Source organism: Lycorma delicatula, chromosome 8 (genome assembly GCF_047948215.1).
Source record: "Lycorma delicatula isolate Av1 chromosome 8, ASM4794821v1, whole genome shotgun sequence".
Lineage (NCBI taxonomy): Eukaryota > Metazoa > Arthropoda > Insecta > Hemiptera > Fulgoridae > Lycorma > Lycorma delicatula.
Window position 1 is genome coordinate 33,977,132 of NC_134462.1, and position 20,522 is coordinate 33,997,653.

The following is a 20,522-nucleotide window of genomic DNA, read 5'->3' on the forward strand; positions in this document are numbered from 1 at the left end:
CGACTGTAAAAAATTTGGCTGCTGAATTTAAATGTGGTCGTACATCCATTCAAGATGATGAAGCATCGGTACGCTCAAAAACCGCTACGACTGATGAAATCATGACAAAAATCACAATTCCGTATTAAATGATGGCCGACTGAAAGTAAGCGAACTTGCTGACAGCAAATATCTCAGTAGACCTTACCCATTACATTGTACACGATTTTTGTGTATCAAAAAGCTTTCCGCTTGATGGGTACCATGTTTGTTAACAGGTCGAATAAATACGCATTTGATTATACACTTCTCACGGGTGTTTGGACTTTATTAAACGTGATTCCGCCGTGTTTCTTCGACATTTTATAATAGTAGACGAAATATGAATTGATCACTACACGCAAGAAACCAAATAGTGGATGGGAACAGTGAAAGTGCGCGAAAGAAAATGGAAACGGTTCCATCAGTAGGAAAAGTCATGGCTATGGTTTTTTGGGGATTTCCATGGTGTAGTTCTCATAGACTACCTGGAAAAAGCAGGACTATCATTACGGAGAATTACGATTCAGTACTAGACGCATACAAGAGTACTATTCAGGCTAAACATCCATATTCTGGCTAAAAAGAAAGTGATTCACAAAAAAGTGCCCGGTTTTTAAATTAATTTTAGCCCATTTTTTTTTAAGTGTCCATACTATTTTTTAATCTTTCTAAATAGTACGATTCATAAAAAAAAGTGCTTGAAGTAAAATCAATAAAATATTTAGATGTTTATTTGCTGCATATGTATATGCAGTTTTTCTCCTAGTTTGCAACTTAATTACACAATATTGTTCCATTAATGTTTTATCTCGTTCTCTCTTTTTATAATACTCATTCTTTATTGCAAAAGGATCTGTAATTCAAATCTAGTCTGTGAGTGAATAATGCTATCGCGTGACGTCACCGTAAAGGGGTTGTAAATTCCTAGGTGAACGGAATAAAGATAGCGGTTATATAATATAGTTTCACTTACGCCATATTTATTTACAACAGTTAGTATTAAAATTAAAAGATGAAGAAGACTATTTTTTACATTGCTTCATTGAAATAATGTAAAATTAATGCATTCGTTACACTAAATGAAGATTATAACTTTTGTGACGTCTTACAAATTAAAATCGCTACTTTTAATTTGGATTAAATATGGCAATCAAGACTTGCTCTATGGTAGAAGCTGGTGTTTACTATTGTGAGCTGGAGCAGCAGGTGTCCAGCGTTATCAATTTGTAGGTTATGTTAGGTTGTTATTATAATTAAACCTTTGTGGATTTCGTAGTTAAAATACGTATTTACTGCTAATGTAAGTCTGAAATATGCGGGGTGTGAGACTAGATTTTTATTTTATATGGAACATTTGTTTCATATTGTTCATTGTATTGGTTTTCGCGTACTTAACGTTCTTATGAGCTTATAACTTATATTATCGTATGTGGAAAATTGGAAAATTGATATAAATATTAAAAATTGTAATCCATTGTAATCTCATTAAACTTGAAGTGCAGGTCTTAACGATGATATCATTTTATAGAAAGGCTGCATGGTTTTATTCTAGTTGGCAAGAATATACTAAAAGTGGTTTTGAGGAAGCAGAAAACAAATTTTTTGAGAAAGATTTAGACGTCAGTGCTAGAGGAAAATCATATCTAATTACAGGTATGAAAATTCGTGTACTTTCTTTTTTTTAGAAGGATGTTACTATTAGTAAGCTTATTTTGCCTAGATTATATAGTCTGAATTAGAGTTTAGTGTGCTGAAAAATAACTGAGCTATGTGAAATGCGTTAAAATGCATCAGTCATAATTTACTGATAAGTAAAAATGATTTTTTTTTTTTTTTTTGTAAAATAGTTGTAGTTTATGCATAAACACTTATGGAGTTGTTTTTTATTCTGTGCATTTGCTTAATAATTTTATTTGGATAGGGTCTGTACAATTATATTATTTTCTCTTTGGTAAAATACAGTACAGCTGAAGCATGCCCTAGGTACGTAAAGATTGAATACCTAATTGTTTCTACAGTTACTTAAATGAAATTTTCCACATAAATTATACATGATGTTTATCTAGCAACTACTTAGATGTATATTTTTCAGATAACTGAACAGTTTCAGTTGTTCTGTTATGTTGTAATAAACAAACCTTTGCAAGTAAAATTTTTATCAGCTTCATTTCAGATGGCAAATTACAACATCTTCAGTTTTTGAATTTAAATATAACTTGTAGGCTCATGGAAATTAGCATTTCATAGCCCAAAGTAACATTTATAATCATGTAGTAGACATAACTTCATAAGTGCGTGGTTTGAAATATTTTAAATAATAAACATTTTATTCAAATCTCATTCACAAATTAAACTGGACAGCATCTGAATCATCCAATTTGAAAGTAGTTTGTAATCAGTGTTCTGACATGTGTATCTTTTCAACTATTATTTCATCTTTGTTAGACAATTTATTTAAAATAAAGTTGGTCAGGGTAGTTTAAAATAACCTAATGTCTTTATGGCAACTGAATAAATAGCTGTAACTTAGTGTGAGTAAGATTAATGATATTATTTACTCTTAAGGTAATTTTAACTGACAAAAACATGACAATTTTATTCTGTCTCTAAACTGGTAGACTAAAGTAATGAATATAAAATTTATAAGTTATAAAATAAATACAACACTGCTATTCTTCAGATATCATCATTGTCTTTTTTTTATTGAAACTACAGTAACCTAGAATTGTATAATCAATTTCCATGTTTAAGAATCTGAATAAAATGTGCAATTCTGCATAAATTATTTAATCTGGTTATTATGTAGCTGTTTGTTTCAGAACATGGTTTAATTTGTAGCTCAAAACAGAATTAAATTGCTTTTTATGTAAAATAGAATTTTGGAAAAGTTATTGCCATTCTTCTTTATCTATAATTATTGATTATAATTATACTCAAAAGTAACATAACTAGTTCAAAATGTGTTTTTTATGGTTTAGTTTTATTTTAAAAAAATACCTTAATTATATTAACTTAGATGTTATGTTAAATATTCATACTAATGTTAATGTAATGAATATCTATAGAATTAAGAATTGCATTGGAGCTAACATGTGTGAGTGTAGATCTGTAAGTTATGTTATAATGTCATCAGTATTAGTGATTATTATGTATTTATAAAAATGCATAATTTATCATAGCAGAAAATTTCAGTAATTTATTAGACTGTTGAAAAGATTGCTTTTATTTAATGCTAGAAAAAAAGTTTGTTTACCACCTATTCTGTGCCTAAGTTCCAAAACTATACATGGTTTTTATTTAACAGGTTTCAGTCTTCTGAATTTGATAAACAAGTTTCAGTTTTTTATATATAGATTTTGGGTACTTACGTATTAACGCCACCGCAGCTACAGCTTTATTTAAAAACAAAGTAGTCAATCGGATTTCGGTGGAAAATGGGCCGATATAGAGTTTAATGTAGATTCAAAACAGTCTCTTTATTAATTTTAATAAACGGTTTTTTATATTATAAATGCAATTTAACCAAACTTAACCTACGCTCGCTAACCTTTACTAATTAACAGGAGTGTTTTGATTATTTAAGTAATAAATAATTGCAATTTTACTAAATTTATTAAATAAATACTCAAAAAATTACGGTGTTAATTAGTCAAAATTAGCGAGCAAAGCGACCGTAGGTTAAGTTTGGTTAAATTATATTTATAATATAAATAGCCATTTATTAAAATTAATAAAGAGACTGTTCATTTTCCACCGAAATTTGATTAACTACTTTGTTTTTAAATAAAGCTGTAGCTGCGGTGGCATTAATACGTAATTACCAGATTTTGTAATATTTATTACATTTTTTTTTTACAAAATTTAGTGGTTTTATAGTTTGTATTTTAGACTTTCTGTTTGAGTGTTGTATGTTGATATTATTTGAAGAATTGACATGGGTGTGATTAATTTCAAATCATCAGTTTTTGTTTTGTCTGAGAGTTATATAGAGTTAAAAATTGGTATGTATAACTATTGAAGGGACACTTTTAAGGGACACTTTTAAAATATATAATGAATATTTTGCAACCCTCCAACCTCAACCCTTTGAACCTAGTTAATACTATTTAGCTGCATTGATAGCAACAGGTATGAACATGCATGTATGAAGAGCAGTTTAAATTTTCCAACTTGGTGTGTACATGGTCCTTGTAATTTGGTCTGCTTGCATAATATTCACTGTGAGAGCGCATGTTCAAACATGCTTATGGTATGTTTGAACACATCGTGCTGTCAGCAGTATAAAAGAGGCACAATGGATTACAGATTGCCAGTTTATTTTCGATGTGAAGCTTGCATCTGGTATCTTTATTTAAGCTTTTAATTGAGGTTTGGGTTTTTTAATGTGCACTCAAAATTAAAAGATGTTCTTATATCAAGGGCACAATGATGGATACTTTACTTCCTGCAAAGACATGTTCTTGCCACAAAAGACATACCGCAAAAATCTCACACAAATTCTGTGTAAAGTTGTAAAAATGGTTAATTTTATTAAAAATCAACCATTACAGAATAGGTTGTTTGCTAAATTATGCGATGAAATGGGTGAAAAGAAATATCTTTTCTTTTCCGTACAGAAGTCAGATAGATGGTTATTGCGGGAGAAAGTGTTAACCCATTTCTTTAATTGCAAGATGAAGAAATAATATTTTTCCTGGATAAAGAAATGCCATTCTCACTGTTTTTACAGAATAATGAATATATGTTGTTGTTGGCTTACTTAGCTGATGTATTTTCACATTTAAACAACTTGAATATGAATTTTCAAGGATGTGAGAAAAACATTTTATTGATGACTGACAAAGTTTATACTTTCATTAAGTAGCTTGATATCTGGATTACTCACCTGCAAAGCAAAAATTTTGATATGTTTCCAGTTACTTCCAATTATATTGAGAAAAATTTGGATGAAGAAGACACTATTATTCACCACAGTTTGGATAGCATGAAGATGCAGTTGTGTGAGCTAAAAATTCCATTGGCAGAGTATTTCCCAAAAAATTAAAATGATTTAATTTTTAGATTTTAGTGAAAACATTGTTGCAGCTACTAAGTTACCAGTTGAGATTGATGATTAGCTCATTAAAATATCTGCTGATAAAAAATTACAACTGCAATTCACATCTGAAGATTTAAATATATTTTGGCTTGCTCTCGAATTGAATATGGAAATTTGGCCACAAAAGGATTGAAAATATTAATTAATATTTGCCATGTCTTACGTCCGTGAAAATTGTTTTTCATCTATTGTTATGCTATAAATAAATATAGGAATCATATTCTATCAGTTGAAAACAATTTGCTTTTGCGTGTTCCTAACATAGATCCTCTTTTGGAGAAACTTTTAAATGAAAGGCAAATGCAACAATCTCATTAATTTATTTTCATTACATTGTACTTATAAGTATCAATAAAATGTTTGTAATACATTTTTTTCTCGTAAAATGATTTCATTATTGTTTATGTGTAAAGTTGTGACTAATATTATTTCACGACCCCTCTTTCATTTCACCATGACTTCTAGGTCGAGAAATGCTGTTATGTAATGTGCTCAAAAAGTACTTCAATTGTGAAGGAATTAGAAATTGAACAGTATGCATGCTATTTCCATTCTTTTGAAATTATTGATTCACAATTTTTGTTTTTTAAAATATAGATTTCTGAACAATAACATTGTGTTATGGTGCTGACAATTAATTTAGGACTCACAATTTATAGATGTACTCAAAAAAAAAAAATTAAGAAAATCTAGCTTCTGCTGTGGTTTAAATGGTTTCTTTCATATTTAAATTCAACTTTGTTGTTTTTAGAAGAATTACAATTTGTTAGTTGTAATTCTTGAACATTTTGACACCTAAATAAAAAAAATTATTTATTTTTTATTTTTATATTATCATGTGATAGAGCCAATCTATAAAGTAATATTAAAGAGGAGAATCTGATGAAATAATTAATTGGTGTATATTGCAAAGTTATAACATATTTCAGTAAAAAAATATTAAAGTTTATGCTTATGTTTGCAAAGTCAAAAATTACCTCACCCTGCAAAACAAAAATGGATGCCACGCTAAGTGAGCTGGGATAAAAAAAAAATTGTTTTGGACTGCTAATTGTATATGGGAATAACTTATAAAAATAAAAAAAGGTTTTGCTTGAATCACTTCATATGGATTGACTATACAGAATTCTGCCTCATATGCTATCTATTTTCTCAACAAGTTGAAAGGACATAACACTAGTCTATCATAAATTTCTTGAAGGTTATCTTCATAGTAAAACATGCTTGGTTGTTGTTTGGTTCTTCTATGATGGAACCAGTTCTCTAAAATTTGTTAATTATACTTTGCTTAGTATCATGCTACGATGCAGGAGTTTTCAGAAATCTATGTCTGAAATTTTCTTGAAAGAATATGGGTAGACTATGTACAAGATTTACAAACATGCTTCTCTAAAAATGTCCATTCTTTGATGATTAACATAAAATATTACTCGGACACATTAAGTTAGCAAACACCAAGCTAAAAAAAAACAACAAAAAACATAGCTTACAATATATGAAAGCAAGTATCACATTGAGATATAAGGGTAGTTAGTATAATAGTTGTATACTCTTACATTACTGTATACAAAGAACAATTGAAAATTAGAGAAACTCACTCAGTTACTGTGGAGGTACATTACACCTCTATTATGTTTCTGTGGTATAAAAGAACCAAGTTAAAAATAAGTTAACTGTAACTTGTTTTCTGTGCTGTATTTCTTAATCTGATTATTTTTATGTTGTAAAAGCAGCTTTTACTGCTCTTCAGAAATACTCTTGTAGAAATACCCACCGAGTAGGGTGGGTATTTAGTTCATTTTTAGATTCCTTTTTGGAAGAAACTTTTCAGTGTGGTATTTAAGCAATTTTTCATTTTTTACGTGAGCTTTTCATCATAATAAAAATTATATTCACAATTCTTCTTCCAGCAAGACAGTGCTCTTTAGTTCAAATTGATGGACCTATTTCTCATTAATAATTATTATCTACCTCAGAAATGAATCTCCTTCATATTCATAACATTTAAAAAGCTTCTGGGAAATTTTCAAACAACTCTCTATTTTGATATCTGTTGGTTGATGTGGAACTCAACAATAATAGATTTTTTAAAAGTAAAAAATTAAGGATCATTGAAAAGCGGATTATTGCTTATATTCAACTCAACTGCAACTTCATCAACTTTATTTGTTAATTATTGTGAATCATTTGTTGAACTGTTTTGGTATTGTCTTTATTCTTTGAAGTGGACAAAGAATAATCTGTTATTTGCTGCTTCTGAATTGAGAAAATAACAAAGTCTGCATTTTTTCTTTGGTGGAGTTGGATAAAGGAGCACTCATTCAAAACTTACTTTTAAATACAACCATAGAGACCTAACAATATTTCCAATGAATAGATGGTACAATGTCATGATTTATAGCAGAACAGTTAATGTTGCATGCAAGACATGTGATTGGGAGGGAAATTAAAATTTCACTTTATTTTTTGGCTTTCTCTCATAATTATTCTTACTTTTATTTTCCTGGCAAAAATAGCTAGAATAGATATTGCAGGGGAATGTATGGTGATTATGTCAAAAATAGGTATCAGGTTTTTTTAAAAATCGTATTGTTTTAGGCCCCAACTTGTCCATCCAGAACAAAAAAACATGTGTATATATGCATGCCTCACTCCTTTTGTTCATATGTCTCAGGATTGACCAAACCGACCTTCTTCAAATTTGGTTCAAATATTCGTGTGTATGGGATCATATTAGTATTTTTTCAAAATTTATTAAGGGAATGGGTAGATACTGTGAAAAAACCAAATTTTGATTTTCTTCAGAGGCATTTTAGAGAAAACTTTATATAAGAAAATGTGCTACCTACAGTACATTTACACAAATATGTATATAAAATTAAACAAATAATTTTTCAACAAATTAAACCCCACTCTTAAAATTTGAATATATGGTTTTTGTTTTTTTGCTTTATCATCTGTTGGTTTAAATATCTTTCAATAATTTTTTGAAAGTTTATACTTGTTATATAAACTTAAATTGTAGAAATGTCTGCAATTTTTTTAAATTCTCTTTGTTATAAGTGTAGATTTTTAATTTGATATTTAACATCATAATTTATTATTAATAACATTAACAAATTTGCTTATTAGAAATGTTTTCTAATTATATTATTATATTTTTATTATTGTTTTATAAAAAAGATAAAATTATTTTATTATCAAAATAAAAATCACACCCTTAATGTTTGAATTGCAAAAAATTTTCTGGTGAAGCTGGAAAGATTTTGCAATGAAAAAGCTGTGTGATTTATCAAATGACATCATCAGCGAAGCCAGGTAGGTCAACCAATACTTTGCCAGCTTTTTTTAATAATTGTCGCCCAAGTCTTAAATGAAAATACAGTTATCAACTACCTGTGGTAACTTGATTTCTTGTTAAATTATATTTGAAGCATGTACTCCTTTATTTAATTAAAATGATTTATAATTAGTTTATGTATTTGAAACTTATATATCTCAAACTTGATATATCTCAATTGAGAAATAATTTTTTTGAAACTTTCTTTCAAAAACAAGTTTTTTTTAAAGATCTCATTTACAGTTTTTTTAGCAAATTAAAAAAAATATGTACTTTGCATACAGGAAAGAAATTTCCCTTAAACTGGGGAAGGGGATCTCTCCGTGATATAAAATTATATAATTTTTGAATAGACTTTTACTGCATTGTCTTATTCCTATTATACATTATACTGGACAACTTCATGTTAGTTCTTCTAATGTGATGTTTATTTGTTATATTGGTAAGGTGTGCTTATCATGAATTGGCATATTTCCTATGTAGTCTTAAAACAAAACATTTTCATTTATTATTAGATAAAACAGTCACACATTTTTTTTTTATCTACAGGTATTAATGTGTGTATTGGTACATTGTGTGGTGTCTTAACTATTAGCATTCTACACAATTTCTTGGGATAAGTTAAGTAATGCTAGACCCTTGCTGGAATTGAATCTGAGATCAGCCAGTGTAGAAGTAAATGTGCCAATTTTTAGACCAGTTGATTTTTGAGTTGGGTACATGTATGACTAAACAGAGTTATAGATATAATTGTAGGCTAACCTGTTTTACTATTTAAAAAAAAATTAAATACCAATTGAAGGGTTCTTTAGCTTTGTTCGCCAAGTAGTAAAAATTATTATATGCAATATATGTGCATAATAATTTGTTTATATATATATATATATGAAATGAAAAAAAAAACACAGTCTATCTTACACTTACTATTACAATTCATATCTATGAACAATTCCTATTATGTTTTATGTTACAATCCCTATTTATTATTTGTAGGAGAGAGAAGGAAATTAATTTTTGTTAAAATCATAATATATAAATAATGAATCTGTTTCTTTGAAATTTGTTGAAGAAAAATTGTAAGTGATAGCTTGGAAATAATATAAGTACCAAAAATTACACTTTGCAATTCCATGTGTAGCTACTATTAATTTGCCTAAGTCGCTCGACTTCTGATTCTCTTTAATGTTGTTTAGAAGAGTATTTGATTTCTAATTAGTTAATATTCTGCTTACCATTAATAAATCAAACGTTTTTAAACAATTAAGTGAGTTGTACTGCATGTTTTATCAATAGTAAGAATTAATGTATGTTAAGTTAATTTAAGTAAATAACTGGCTTTATTGTTATATATGAATAATCTAATAACTTTTATGTAATCTGTTTACAAATTAAAAAAAAAACACTGTTGTATAGGAGCAAACAGTGGCATAGGTCAGAGTATTGCATGTGAAATAGCAAGACGTGGTGGTACAATACATATGGTTTGTCGTAATCATCAGAAAGGTGAATACGTACAAACAGCTATTATGAATGAAACTGGAAATCAGGTACAGCCTAACTGATTGTGTTCATTAATTGTTGTTATCAGCAACAAAAAAAAGGATGTTATCTTTCACTGATGTGCATTGCTTCTCTTATGTGCTGCTACTTTTTGATGTTTTGCTGTTTCTTCTGCTTTTTCATTCATTCTTTGGATCTTTTTCATTCTTTTTTTACGTTACTATTATTTGTAGTAAATTGTTAATTTCTTGAACTGCTTTAGTTGTGTTTTTACTGTTTTATTTAATTGTAAATTCCCTGTTTTTAGTAAATTTTATAAAAATGAAATATTACTTCTAGTGGTTATACTTTGTGTAGTCAAAAAGTGGGATTACTGGAATTTGTTAATATGCTGGACTATTCTCATTATGATTCTCGAAAGAGTCATCCAAATATTATGTAACATTATCTTACCAGTGTTACAGTTAAGTTTTATTGAATTTACCTAGAATTTATTGGGTTTCAGCATGCTATATCCTGATTTATTGTAGATTTTATGTAGAAGTCTGTCTTGACAATTATAAATTACGATTTTTAACATTATTAGAATCAAACACCAACTTAATTGTACTATCTAATAGAGAATTTGTGGGTTAGGTAAAATAATGTTAATTATTATAGGTATAAATATGTTGTATTAAAAGATTCTCTGTGTATCATAGTTTTGAGGACCAAGAAAAATCATATTTAATTTAAACAATGTTCTTAATGAATTTTTTTAATGGGATATGATAATTATTTTTAAGAAACTACAAAATTTACTCATTTTTTCTTTTTCACTCAGAAAAAGATTTAGTAAGCGAATATTATCCAGCTAGTTAGTATTACTATTGATTGCTTCCCTCTGATGATCATTATTGTAATCGATTTCTTGTGGCTGTGACAAACTTAAAGCACCTGAGAAACCAGCACCATGTGTTAAGAATTGCTTCTTTTAAGAGTTTTATTTAATCTATAACCAGTTCCAGTGGTGAACAGGCAAGTGTGATATTTCTTAAAGGCTAAATATCAACTGCATCTGAGTGGGTTTTATGTAAATATATGCTGCAGTATGTTGAATTAAATGGAGAAGGCAATAGGTAACAACTCTCTCTTTTTATAGTAAACCTGACGTGTTATTTTGAGGACAGTGTCATTTTCAGGACTGATTCATAGCTTGTGTGTTAGGCTGTCTGCAAATGTTATGATTATGACACTCTATAAATAAACATTGTATAGCTAATTACTTAATTAAAAGTGAAAGAAAATGTATGTATACAAAATATATAAATTAAAATAAAGAAATAATAATAAGATTAATTAACAAAATGGTACTTATAAAACAGGGTGAAACTTATATTTTAGCTAGGCATTTTAGCTAGGTTTTGCAGAATAATATTAAAAAATGAAAGTAAAATATAAACAAAAGTTGTCATTAAAAATCTAACCATTTAAACCTCACTTTAAGGGTGTTCTTTACAACTTAATACATACCTTTTACATAGACTGGTTTTACTAAAGTTATCTCAAGAAAGGTAAAGTAGTATGAGAACCTAAGCCAATCAAATGAATATCTGGATAACATCCCATATGAACAAAATATAATGAAGCGGATAACCAGTTAATGTTATTATGGTTGAAAACTTTTAATTGTCATTAATAATAAGCAACTTCCCTGTGGCCTAGTTAGATGAGGATGATATATATGGCATGTAAATGAGTTGCAGTTGTGGAAACTTTTTTACAAATTTAAAATTCTAAAAAGGTATTAGATTTTTTACATATTGTTGTTCAACAATGAAATTTCTGTATCATAATTAATAAAGTAAGTTTTCTAACTATCTATTTCCTACTTATTACATACAATTTTTTTTAAAAATTATTGTTTCTAATAAACTAATCTTGTGTCCAGTTTTTTGGCAATTCGTAATGCCAGGCTACAGCTGATTTGTTTGGTATTCATTCTATCTTTATAATGAGTTTAAAAACTCTTTTTATCGTAATTTAAATTTTTTTAAAGTTTTCTTTACTATCCTAATTTATAGTTATTGTCTTTACAAGTCAACTTATAAGTGCCTGCCTTTTCAGTTGGGTTTTGTTATATCTGTGGTGTTTCTGAGGACAGAGATCAATTTATTTATCTGCAGTAATGTTAAAGTTGTAATTTTTAAAGATATATTTTATCTTGTTGCTCTGAAGAAGTTAATGTGCAACCTTATGTCCTTACGTTTTTCATTCCATATTCTACATTCTTTTTTTCGCATATTTTAAATGTTTTGTTAATCTTTTTCTGTGTTCTATCATTTTAGTTTCTAGTAAAACCATTGAACACAACTGCATTTTTACAAATTCATTGAAAAATAATTATGAAATTATTTTTTTATTCATTGCTTTTTTAAATCACTGCTTGATTATGTTGATAGAGAAATATATTACGGTGAAACCTGTAGAGGAAGTTAAATATTGAAATATATGAAACTGACTATTTTGGATAAATAAATAAATATTTTACAGAGATTGGTATATTATTATATAGATTATGCCAGGAATAAGTTAAAATGCTAGTCCATGTATAAAAAAGTAACTTTCTCGTCATTTGCGTGATTAAATCAGGAAACTGGTTAAACTTTTTTTGATTAGAGCAGCTTGCTTCAAGAAATACACAGTTAATTATATATAAACTTCATTATTATTTCTTTCATTCTTAATTAATAATATTATTTAAATGCTCACATAGAGAAATATTGCTTCTCTAAAAAAAAAAAACCGTTTTAGGTAATTTTAAATAAATTGGTGTAAAGATTTTATAAGTAGATTTAATTTATTAAAAGTGGCAATGAAAACATAAGTATTGTGAATACTCTATAAATTTTCTGTGTGTTATACAAAAATACTACTGTGTGTTTTTATACAGGTTGATGTGTGTTCTTTTGTGTTTTTTTTTTCAAAATTGAATAACTTTTTTCATTACTTTCATTAAAGTTATACTTTATTTTTTCAATATTTTTTTTTACAATTCTTGTTAATTTTTTTTAATAGGTCAGACCTTTAATGTTTAAATTGCAACAACTTCAACTTTTTAACTTTGCTGAAAAGATTTTGCAAAGAAAATGCTACACAAGGTGTTGTACGACTTGAACAGCATAGCTGGAAGAATCATGGAATTCTTTGCCAACTTTTTTTGTATATACTGAACTGCTTAATTTTTTTATTTTTTTCAAATATGTAATTTTTTTCATTATTAGTGACTGTATATTTACTTTATAAATTTTTTAAATAATTCATTCTCAGTCCTTAACAAGGGAATTAAATGATAAAGACGGCTTGTTCATCTATCTGAATTATGTATTCATTCATGTAGCAGTTTAATTACCTCATTTCAGCAATTTTTTAATGAATTATTTTATTAAAACTTAACATTTTATCAGTATTAAAAATTTAAATTATTTTGAAAACCTTGGCAATCAGGTTTGTAATGCATTTTAAACTGAAAAGAAAATTTGATTTTTTTTCATGTAATAATTACGTGCGAATTATATACGGCTGCTAAAAGTATATGTAAAAATTCAGTATTCCATTATAAATTTAGCAAATGTGTTTAAATTTTGCTAATCATATAAATTGAATTTAAGAATTTTACCGTTATTATTTTTATTATGCTTCATCCATACAGTTTGTCTGTATTCTTTAAATATAGCTTTTTATTGGTTTGTATTGTTTAAATATAATATTACTCTACTTTTTTTTGCTTCATCTTTTCTAGAGGTGCATAATTTTTCATTTTTATGTTTTTACATAATCCTCTTTAGTTATTTGTGTTTCCAAATTTTAAATAATTCTGTTTTTTCCTTCACTTCCTTTCATACTGTCTAACATTCACATCTACAAAGTTGTATTTACTACTACTATAATTAAATTAGCTACTCGGTAATAGGTTTTTTTTGTTAAATGACTTTTTTAAAACATTTTGATTATAGTTTTAATTATTTTTTATTGGCCCGCTGAAGTGATTAATTTCATTAAATTATATTTTTAATTATATTCATTTAATTATATTTTTAAAATTAGTGGATTTTACATAAAACATTATAATGCATTTGCTCAGTTACTCATATTGTCTTTGCTTTATTAATATAAATTAATAAATTGCATAATAAAGTATGTAAGTAGAAAAAAATTAACTGTTTTTTTTTTTTTTTTATAGTAATAGAAGTAAACATTTGTATGCATACTTTATTATTATGTATACCGTAATATGTATGAAAAGAAAGATACATGCATTATGCAGATTTTACAGTATTCTACTTTAAAGTAGTTCATTTGTAAGAATATTTATATGATAAATATTATGATAACAAGATTATGTTAATGTAGCGAATAAATTCTAAAATGAAATGTGATGCTGAAATGTATGCTGTGTTTATTGTACGTATACGTAACGAACATTCTCATTTTTATTCAGAATAATATTAATATATTAGTTAAAATAAATTATCATGTTATATATTAGTTATTTATGTATGCATTGATTTTACTTTCTTGGTAGTAATAGTGTAGTATATGAGGGATAATGTAAATAAAGTAATGAGACAATTTTTTTTTGGCAACCAAAGTGGCAACACTGTAAAGTTACTATTACTAGTAACTAGTAATATAACCATATGTTTATACATATGATTACATGAACAGCTGATTTATATTAGATATTAATATTTTTAATCTATTGTTGACACGTGAGATGAAAACAAACTTTTTGTGAAACGAGTTTTTGTTGCACATTACAAAAATGAGTGACACTAATTATGAGCAACATTGTGCAATCAAGTTTTATGTTAAACTCAGTAAAAATGCTACTGAAACTTTTTCAAAATTGAAAATGGCGATGACGCTCTGTCATGAGCCCAAGTTTTTAGGTGGTTTAAAGGATTTTCAGATGGCTGGGAATCAGTTGTGGGCAATCCACCCTCTGGAAGACTGTTAACGTTAAAAAGTGATGACAATGTTGAGTGAATTAGAGACTTGATACAGTACGACTGGCGATTAACTATCAGAATGATTGCAGAACAGTTGAATTTGAATCATATCACAGTCCATCAAATTTTGATAAATGAATTGGACGTGAGAAAATTTTATGCAAAATTGGTCCCAAAAAACCTCACTGTTGAACAGAAAAACAACAGTGTGGAAGTGTGCCGCAATCTAGGGCGAATTGAAACTAATCCTGATTTTCTAAAAAAATGTTATTACTGGTGATGAGTCTTGGATATTTGAGTACGACCCAGAAATAAAATGCCAGAGCAAAGAGTGGCACACTTCAAACTCACCATGTCCCAAAAAATAAAAATTGAGCAAATCAGAACCATGCTAATTTGTTTCTTTGATAGTAATGGCGTTCTCCATAAGTTTTTGCCTACAGGACTGACTATAAATCAATATGTTTACCGAGAAATTCTTGAAAGACTGTGGAAAAGAGTTACCCGCGTGAGACCAGCCATCAAAGACTACTGGATGCTACATCATGACAGTGCAGTTTGTCATACTGCATTCTCCAGTTAATGAATTTTTGATAAAGAAAAACATTCCTGTAGTTCCTCAACTACCTTATTCATCTGACTTGAGTCCCTGCGACTTTTTCCTGTTTCCAACTTTAAAAAAACATCTCAAACGATTTTGGAACAGTAGAAAACATTTAAAAAATGTAACCGACCATCTGAAGGATATTCTGGTTTCTGAGTTCCAATACTGCTATGAAGAGTGCAAAAACCATTTGAAGCACTGCGTGGCTTCTCAAGGGAACTATTTTGAAGGTGGTAGAATCTATGGATAGTTGGATTGTAAATAAAAGGTTTTACTGAAGCAGTCTCATTACTTTATTTACAGACCTCGTATGTATTATAACTAGAAGAAAGTACAATTTATATTTACCAATTTATTAAAATGCCAATTTTTCATTTAAAATAAAAATTATAAAAGAATAGCTGAAGAGAACTACTATTTTTCACCTTGAAGAATCTCCATATGGACTATGTTGGTTATTCATCTTTCTAACTGCAAAATGAGCACACTATCAGGAGGCTCAACTTTTGAGCTAGCTTTTGTATTTTGTTTTGGTGTAAAAGATTTCCTAATGTAGCAACTTAAAAAATATATTTTTTTGTTTATTTAAACAATACAGTGTAGTAAAAACTTTGCTAATATAAAATATCATTTTGGAATATTGAAATTTCATATTAATGAATCATTGGCACTTCTGTTGAGACTTAGCACAAAATCTAAGAAAATGAAGAAAGTACTCGGTTAAAATATTCAAAGGAAGTGAACATTATATTATGATTACTTTTTTTTCAGTATGTTTATTATAAACATTTAATAATATAATTTACACACTAATTTTAGTTTCAGAATTGGATAGTTCTTATTCGAGCAATGAACCTCAAAAAAAAAAAGTAAAAGTATCAGGTGAAATAATTAATGTACTTTCAACATTAGTCACACAAAAACAAAATTAAATACTAGAACGTTTCTACCTAACAAAACTTTAAAACTTAAATTTTATTCAAACTTTATGTTATCAAAATTTTAACAAAACAATATAATGTTTTATGTATAGAAGTATGTATTTTGTGAAATTTTCCTTTGAGTTAAAGGATAAACAATATAAATATCATTTACCTATTATAGCTTAAGAAAGAAAAAGTATTTTAAAATAATTACTTATTTTTAATGACATGAAGTTTACTTTCAAATAAATTAAGGAATACTTTATTATAATTCTATAAAATTGGATATGAATAATTATAGTGGTATGTTAATGTAATTCGTAAAAGTGACATGAAAAGTATGTAGGTAATAATTTCGGTAATAATCAGTGGTATTTAATCACAGAGTGATGGATTCACTGGATAACTGGATCATTAGATTATTCACATAGATTACTTGCACAATAATTTATTTTTTAATAACATGTGTAAAATCCAACAATTTATTTTTGTGTAAAATTAAAATGAGATGTTTCTATTATTCTTCTTTAATAACCTTTATCACTAATTTAAATCACAATCACAATTAAGGAGAGGGAATTTCTAATCCAAAATAATGAAAATTCTGAGTTATCAAAAATTGAAATAAAAATAGTGAGTGTTTATTGCAGATTGACATTGACAGGTTTTTGTGTTAGTTTATGTAAATTTCCACAATTGTTTCACATTTAAAATGAGAACTTTTGATTTTAAATCTCTTTATTATTATAATAAAGGAAATAACAATATTTTTAACAAGCAACATAGAATTGTTACAAATTATTTCTGTGACGTAGTGGGGATGAATTAAACAAAGTAATATTTTTATAAATAAAATAATTGTAATAGTACAAATAATTTTGATTACACTGGACAACAAAATTTCATTTTTTGTTTGTTACAAGAATGTTAATAGTTGAATCTTATTGTATTTTTGATGCAGATTTCAAATCACCTGTTCCTTTCTGAAAGACATAATTTTTTGTAATTACCTTTTTTTTGTAAGAAAAAATCATTGTGATGTTGATTATACATGCAATTTCTACATGCTTAAATTTGCTTCTTTTGAATTTTCTGGTATAGTTTGCTTAGGTACATCAGTCTTGAGATTCCAGCAGTGACTACTGCTGGAATCTCAAGACTGCCAGCATCTTCATTTCCATTTTCTCTGATTGCGTGTTTCAATAGTGGATATTTCCTGGTAAAAATGATCTCCATGTTCGTTAATTACAGCTCCAAGATTGGTAGGGAAAAAATCCAAATGAGAACCTGATAAGTGGATCTTTTTAGTGACATATTACATCCAAGTAATTTATAGTTTTTAAGAAGCTCAGTTATAAGTTCATTCTAAGTTATCTGCCTTATGACTTCCAAGGAAGTTGTTTACAACATTTTTAAAAGATTTCCGCACAGTAACCATGAGGTTACTGTGCGGAAATCTTGAATTTGAAGACAGTATGAATGACTATGAAGTCATTCATATTGTCTTCAATTATATTATTATTAATTAGTCTTCTTATTTGCAGTCTAACAAATATATCTTCCTCTATTTCAGCTTACTTATGTTTTAGAAAGTGAAATCTAGTCTCATCATGATCGATTGCTATAAAGAATTTTTCAATAAACCTAGCTTAAGGTGTAATGGCGGAAAGTAAACTTTTTCAGGTTTTATTAGTGTTGGATTCACAAGGTTCATATCTACTACAGGAAATGTTTCTCTTTTTGACCACTCTTTTTAACGTAATGATTCTTCCTATTTCTGCTGTCCCACTCACACAAGAAGCAACAAAATTTAGTATATAAAAGTTGTACAATAAGTCACACTTCTATCACTTTCAGGTTGCCACAAATATGCCTCAAATATTTCTCATACTGAATCATATCCAATACAAGTCTCATGTAACTACTTCACGAGCTAAAGGGATTGATATGGATTAATATTTCCAACATGAAGAAGGATTGCTTTCAAACTATACTTTGAGGGATCTATAAAAAGGCGCCACTCATCAGGATGGTGCATATGTTCAAAGCATTTAGTAAAGATTCTACATCATTACAGTCTTCAGACTGGAAGAAGAAATGCTTGAATTCATACTGACCTGTCACAGAAAGTACTTATTTTAATATTATTTTTTAAAAGATTCCATTCTTTCAGTCCTGATGAGAATTTCTATTTAATTCTTGTGGTTCAGCATTTGTATTTTCTATAAAGTTTTGGTCTCTTCTTTTTTCATATCTGAAAAATTTGCACAACCTTCAATATCAACAGCTTTTAATCTTTGTCTAATTTCCATGACTTTGGTGGTACTGGAATTGGAAACTGGGCTGTGAGGCTCTGGTTTTATAGCAGAAAGAATATCGGGAAATTTGACAGTACGTCTTAGTTGTTATCCCTGATATTTTCATTACCCAAAAATAGCTGTCTGTGAAGCGATTCTTCAGTTCTTTCCAAACCATTGGAATTGCAAATGTCATGTGACAAGATCCTATCAACCTACCAGTCAACAGCATTACACATGAATTGCAGCAAATATGAGGAGCCCAGAACCTGATCACCTGCTTTACATCCAAAATATAATTCATGTGATTTTTATACCAGTAGAGTTATACTTCTTCTCTGAGACTAATGTTTCCTCACCACAAATTTTTTATATGTATCAGCACATATGTTGTTGCAGGATCTGAAAGCCTATGTACTATCATTACTAGTACTTTGCATGCATTGGCCTCTGTTACAAGCAAACTAAAAACATTGTCATTTTCTTGTCTTTTGTGGTATGGTAATGTTTAAAAAACAGGTTTCATAAACTTGCGATAGCACATGTAATTGTTGAGTTTTATTCTAAATTACATATTAATGTTGTGATCTAGACCTGCTTCCTGTTAAATAGCAACTAATAATAGTAGAATCATTCATGAATTATTTATGACTAATTTGTTATTTATGAACTGTTGTAAACACAACATAGAATTCTTTGAATTTCATTTATTTACTTTTAATCTACTGTAATCATAGTGCTGTGAAGATTCATATGCCATACATCACTTGTAAAATTATGTTCTAGAAATATTTATTGGGGTGTGTACTTTACTTAATGAAGTGAATAGCTGTTGGTGATTTATTTTTACTATTTGTTGTGTTGTTTTCATTTAAGGCTTTGTCATAAATTTAGTCATGTAAATTTTTAATATTTGAATACAGTATTTTCTTTTAAAATGCCCAAGGGAAGAGAAAAATGTACAACAGTAGTTCATAGTCAGGTGAGGAAAATTTTATTCAGTGTTTACAATTTTCTTTTTACAAAAAAATGCTGAAACCGGATTGAGGAAAACTGAAGTGCTAAGTATGGTTGTTCAAGCAACAAACATGTCAAAATGAACAGTCCAAAGAATTGTAGGAGAAGGGAAATCAAATGAAACTGAGAAGCCATCCATGTTGGTTTTGCCGAGAAAACGTGTAAATCGCCCCAGTACTGTGTGCAATTTAAATTCATCATGGATGCGTTGAGGCGTTTAAAAAATAAATTTTATGTAACCAAAAAATATGTTCTTACTGTGAAGAGAATTATGCAAAAAGCCCATGAAAGTGAAATTAATTTCAAAGGGAGTGAAAAATGTTTAAGGAGAATATTACATAAAATGGGATTTAGATGGAAAAAACTAGAAGACAATCAGAAAATACTAATAGAATGGCATGAAATAAAAATGTAAAGAATGAAATTTCTACCACAAATTTCCCTGTTTCACAAAGAAGGAAGACAGATTGTGTACACAGATGAAATGAAACCTACATTCACAGTAGTCATTTGACACCAAAATCAAGGGTAGATACAACAAACCTTTATAAGGGACTGAAAACACCAGTTTATAAGTGCTCACTGCTAATAATTGTTCATGCCAAACTGTAATAAAAGATTCATTAATATTGCTTTATTTATTTTGAGGGGCTTTAGTTATATGCAAGAGGGGCAAGATTGGTGGATTTCTGTAAGGAGAATTCTTTGATAATTGGTAATACACTATTCCA

General features: G+C 28.2%; 1 protein-coding gene across 1 annotated transcript in view; it reads left to right on the forward strand.

The window, feature by feature from the left end:
• Positions 1 to 1,068: 1,068 nt before the first annotated feature.
• LOC142328776 (dehydrogenase/reductase SDR family member 12-like) overlaps positions 1,069 to 20,522 on the forward strand; it is a 42,802-nt gene continuing 23,348 nt past the window's right edge. Inside the window, exons 1-2 of the mRNA XM_075372802.1 lie at positions 1,069 to 1,674; positions 9,873 to 10,006. Coding sequence (XP_075228917.1) covers positions 1,533 to 1,674; positions 9,873 to 10,006 — 276 coding nt within the window. The 5' untranslated portion in view covers positions 1,069 to 1,532. The remainder of the gene's footprint in view (positions 1,675 to 9,872; positions 10,007 to 20,522) is intronic.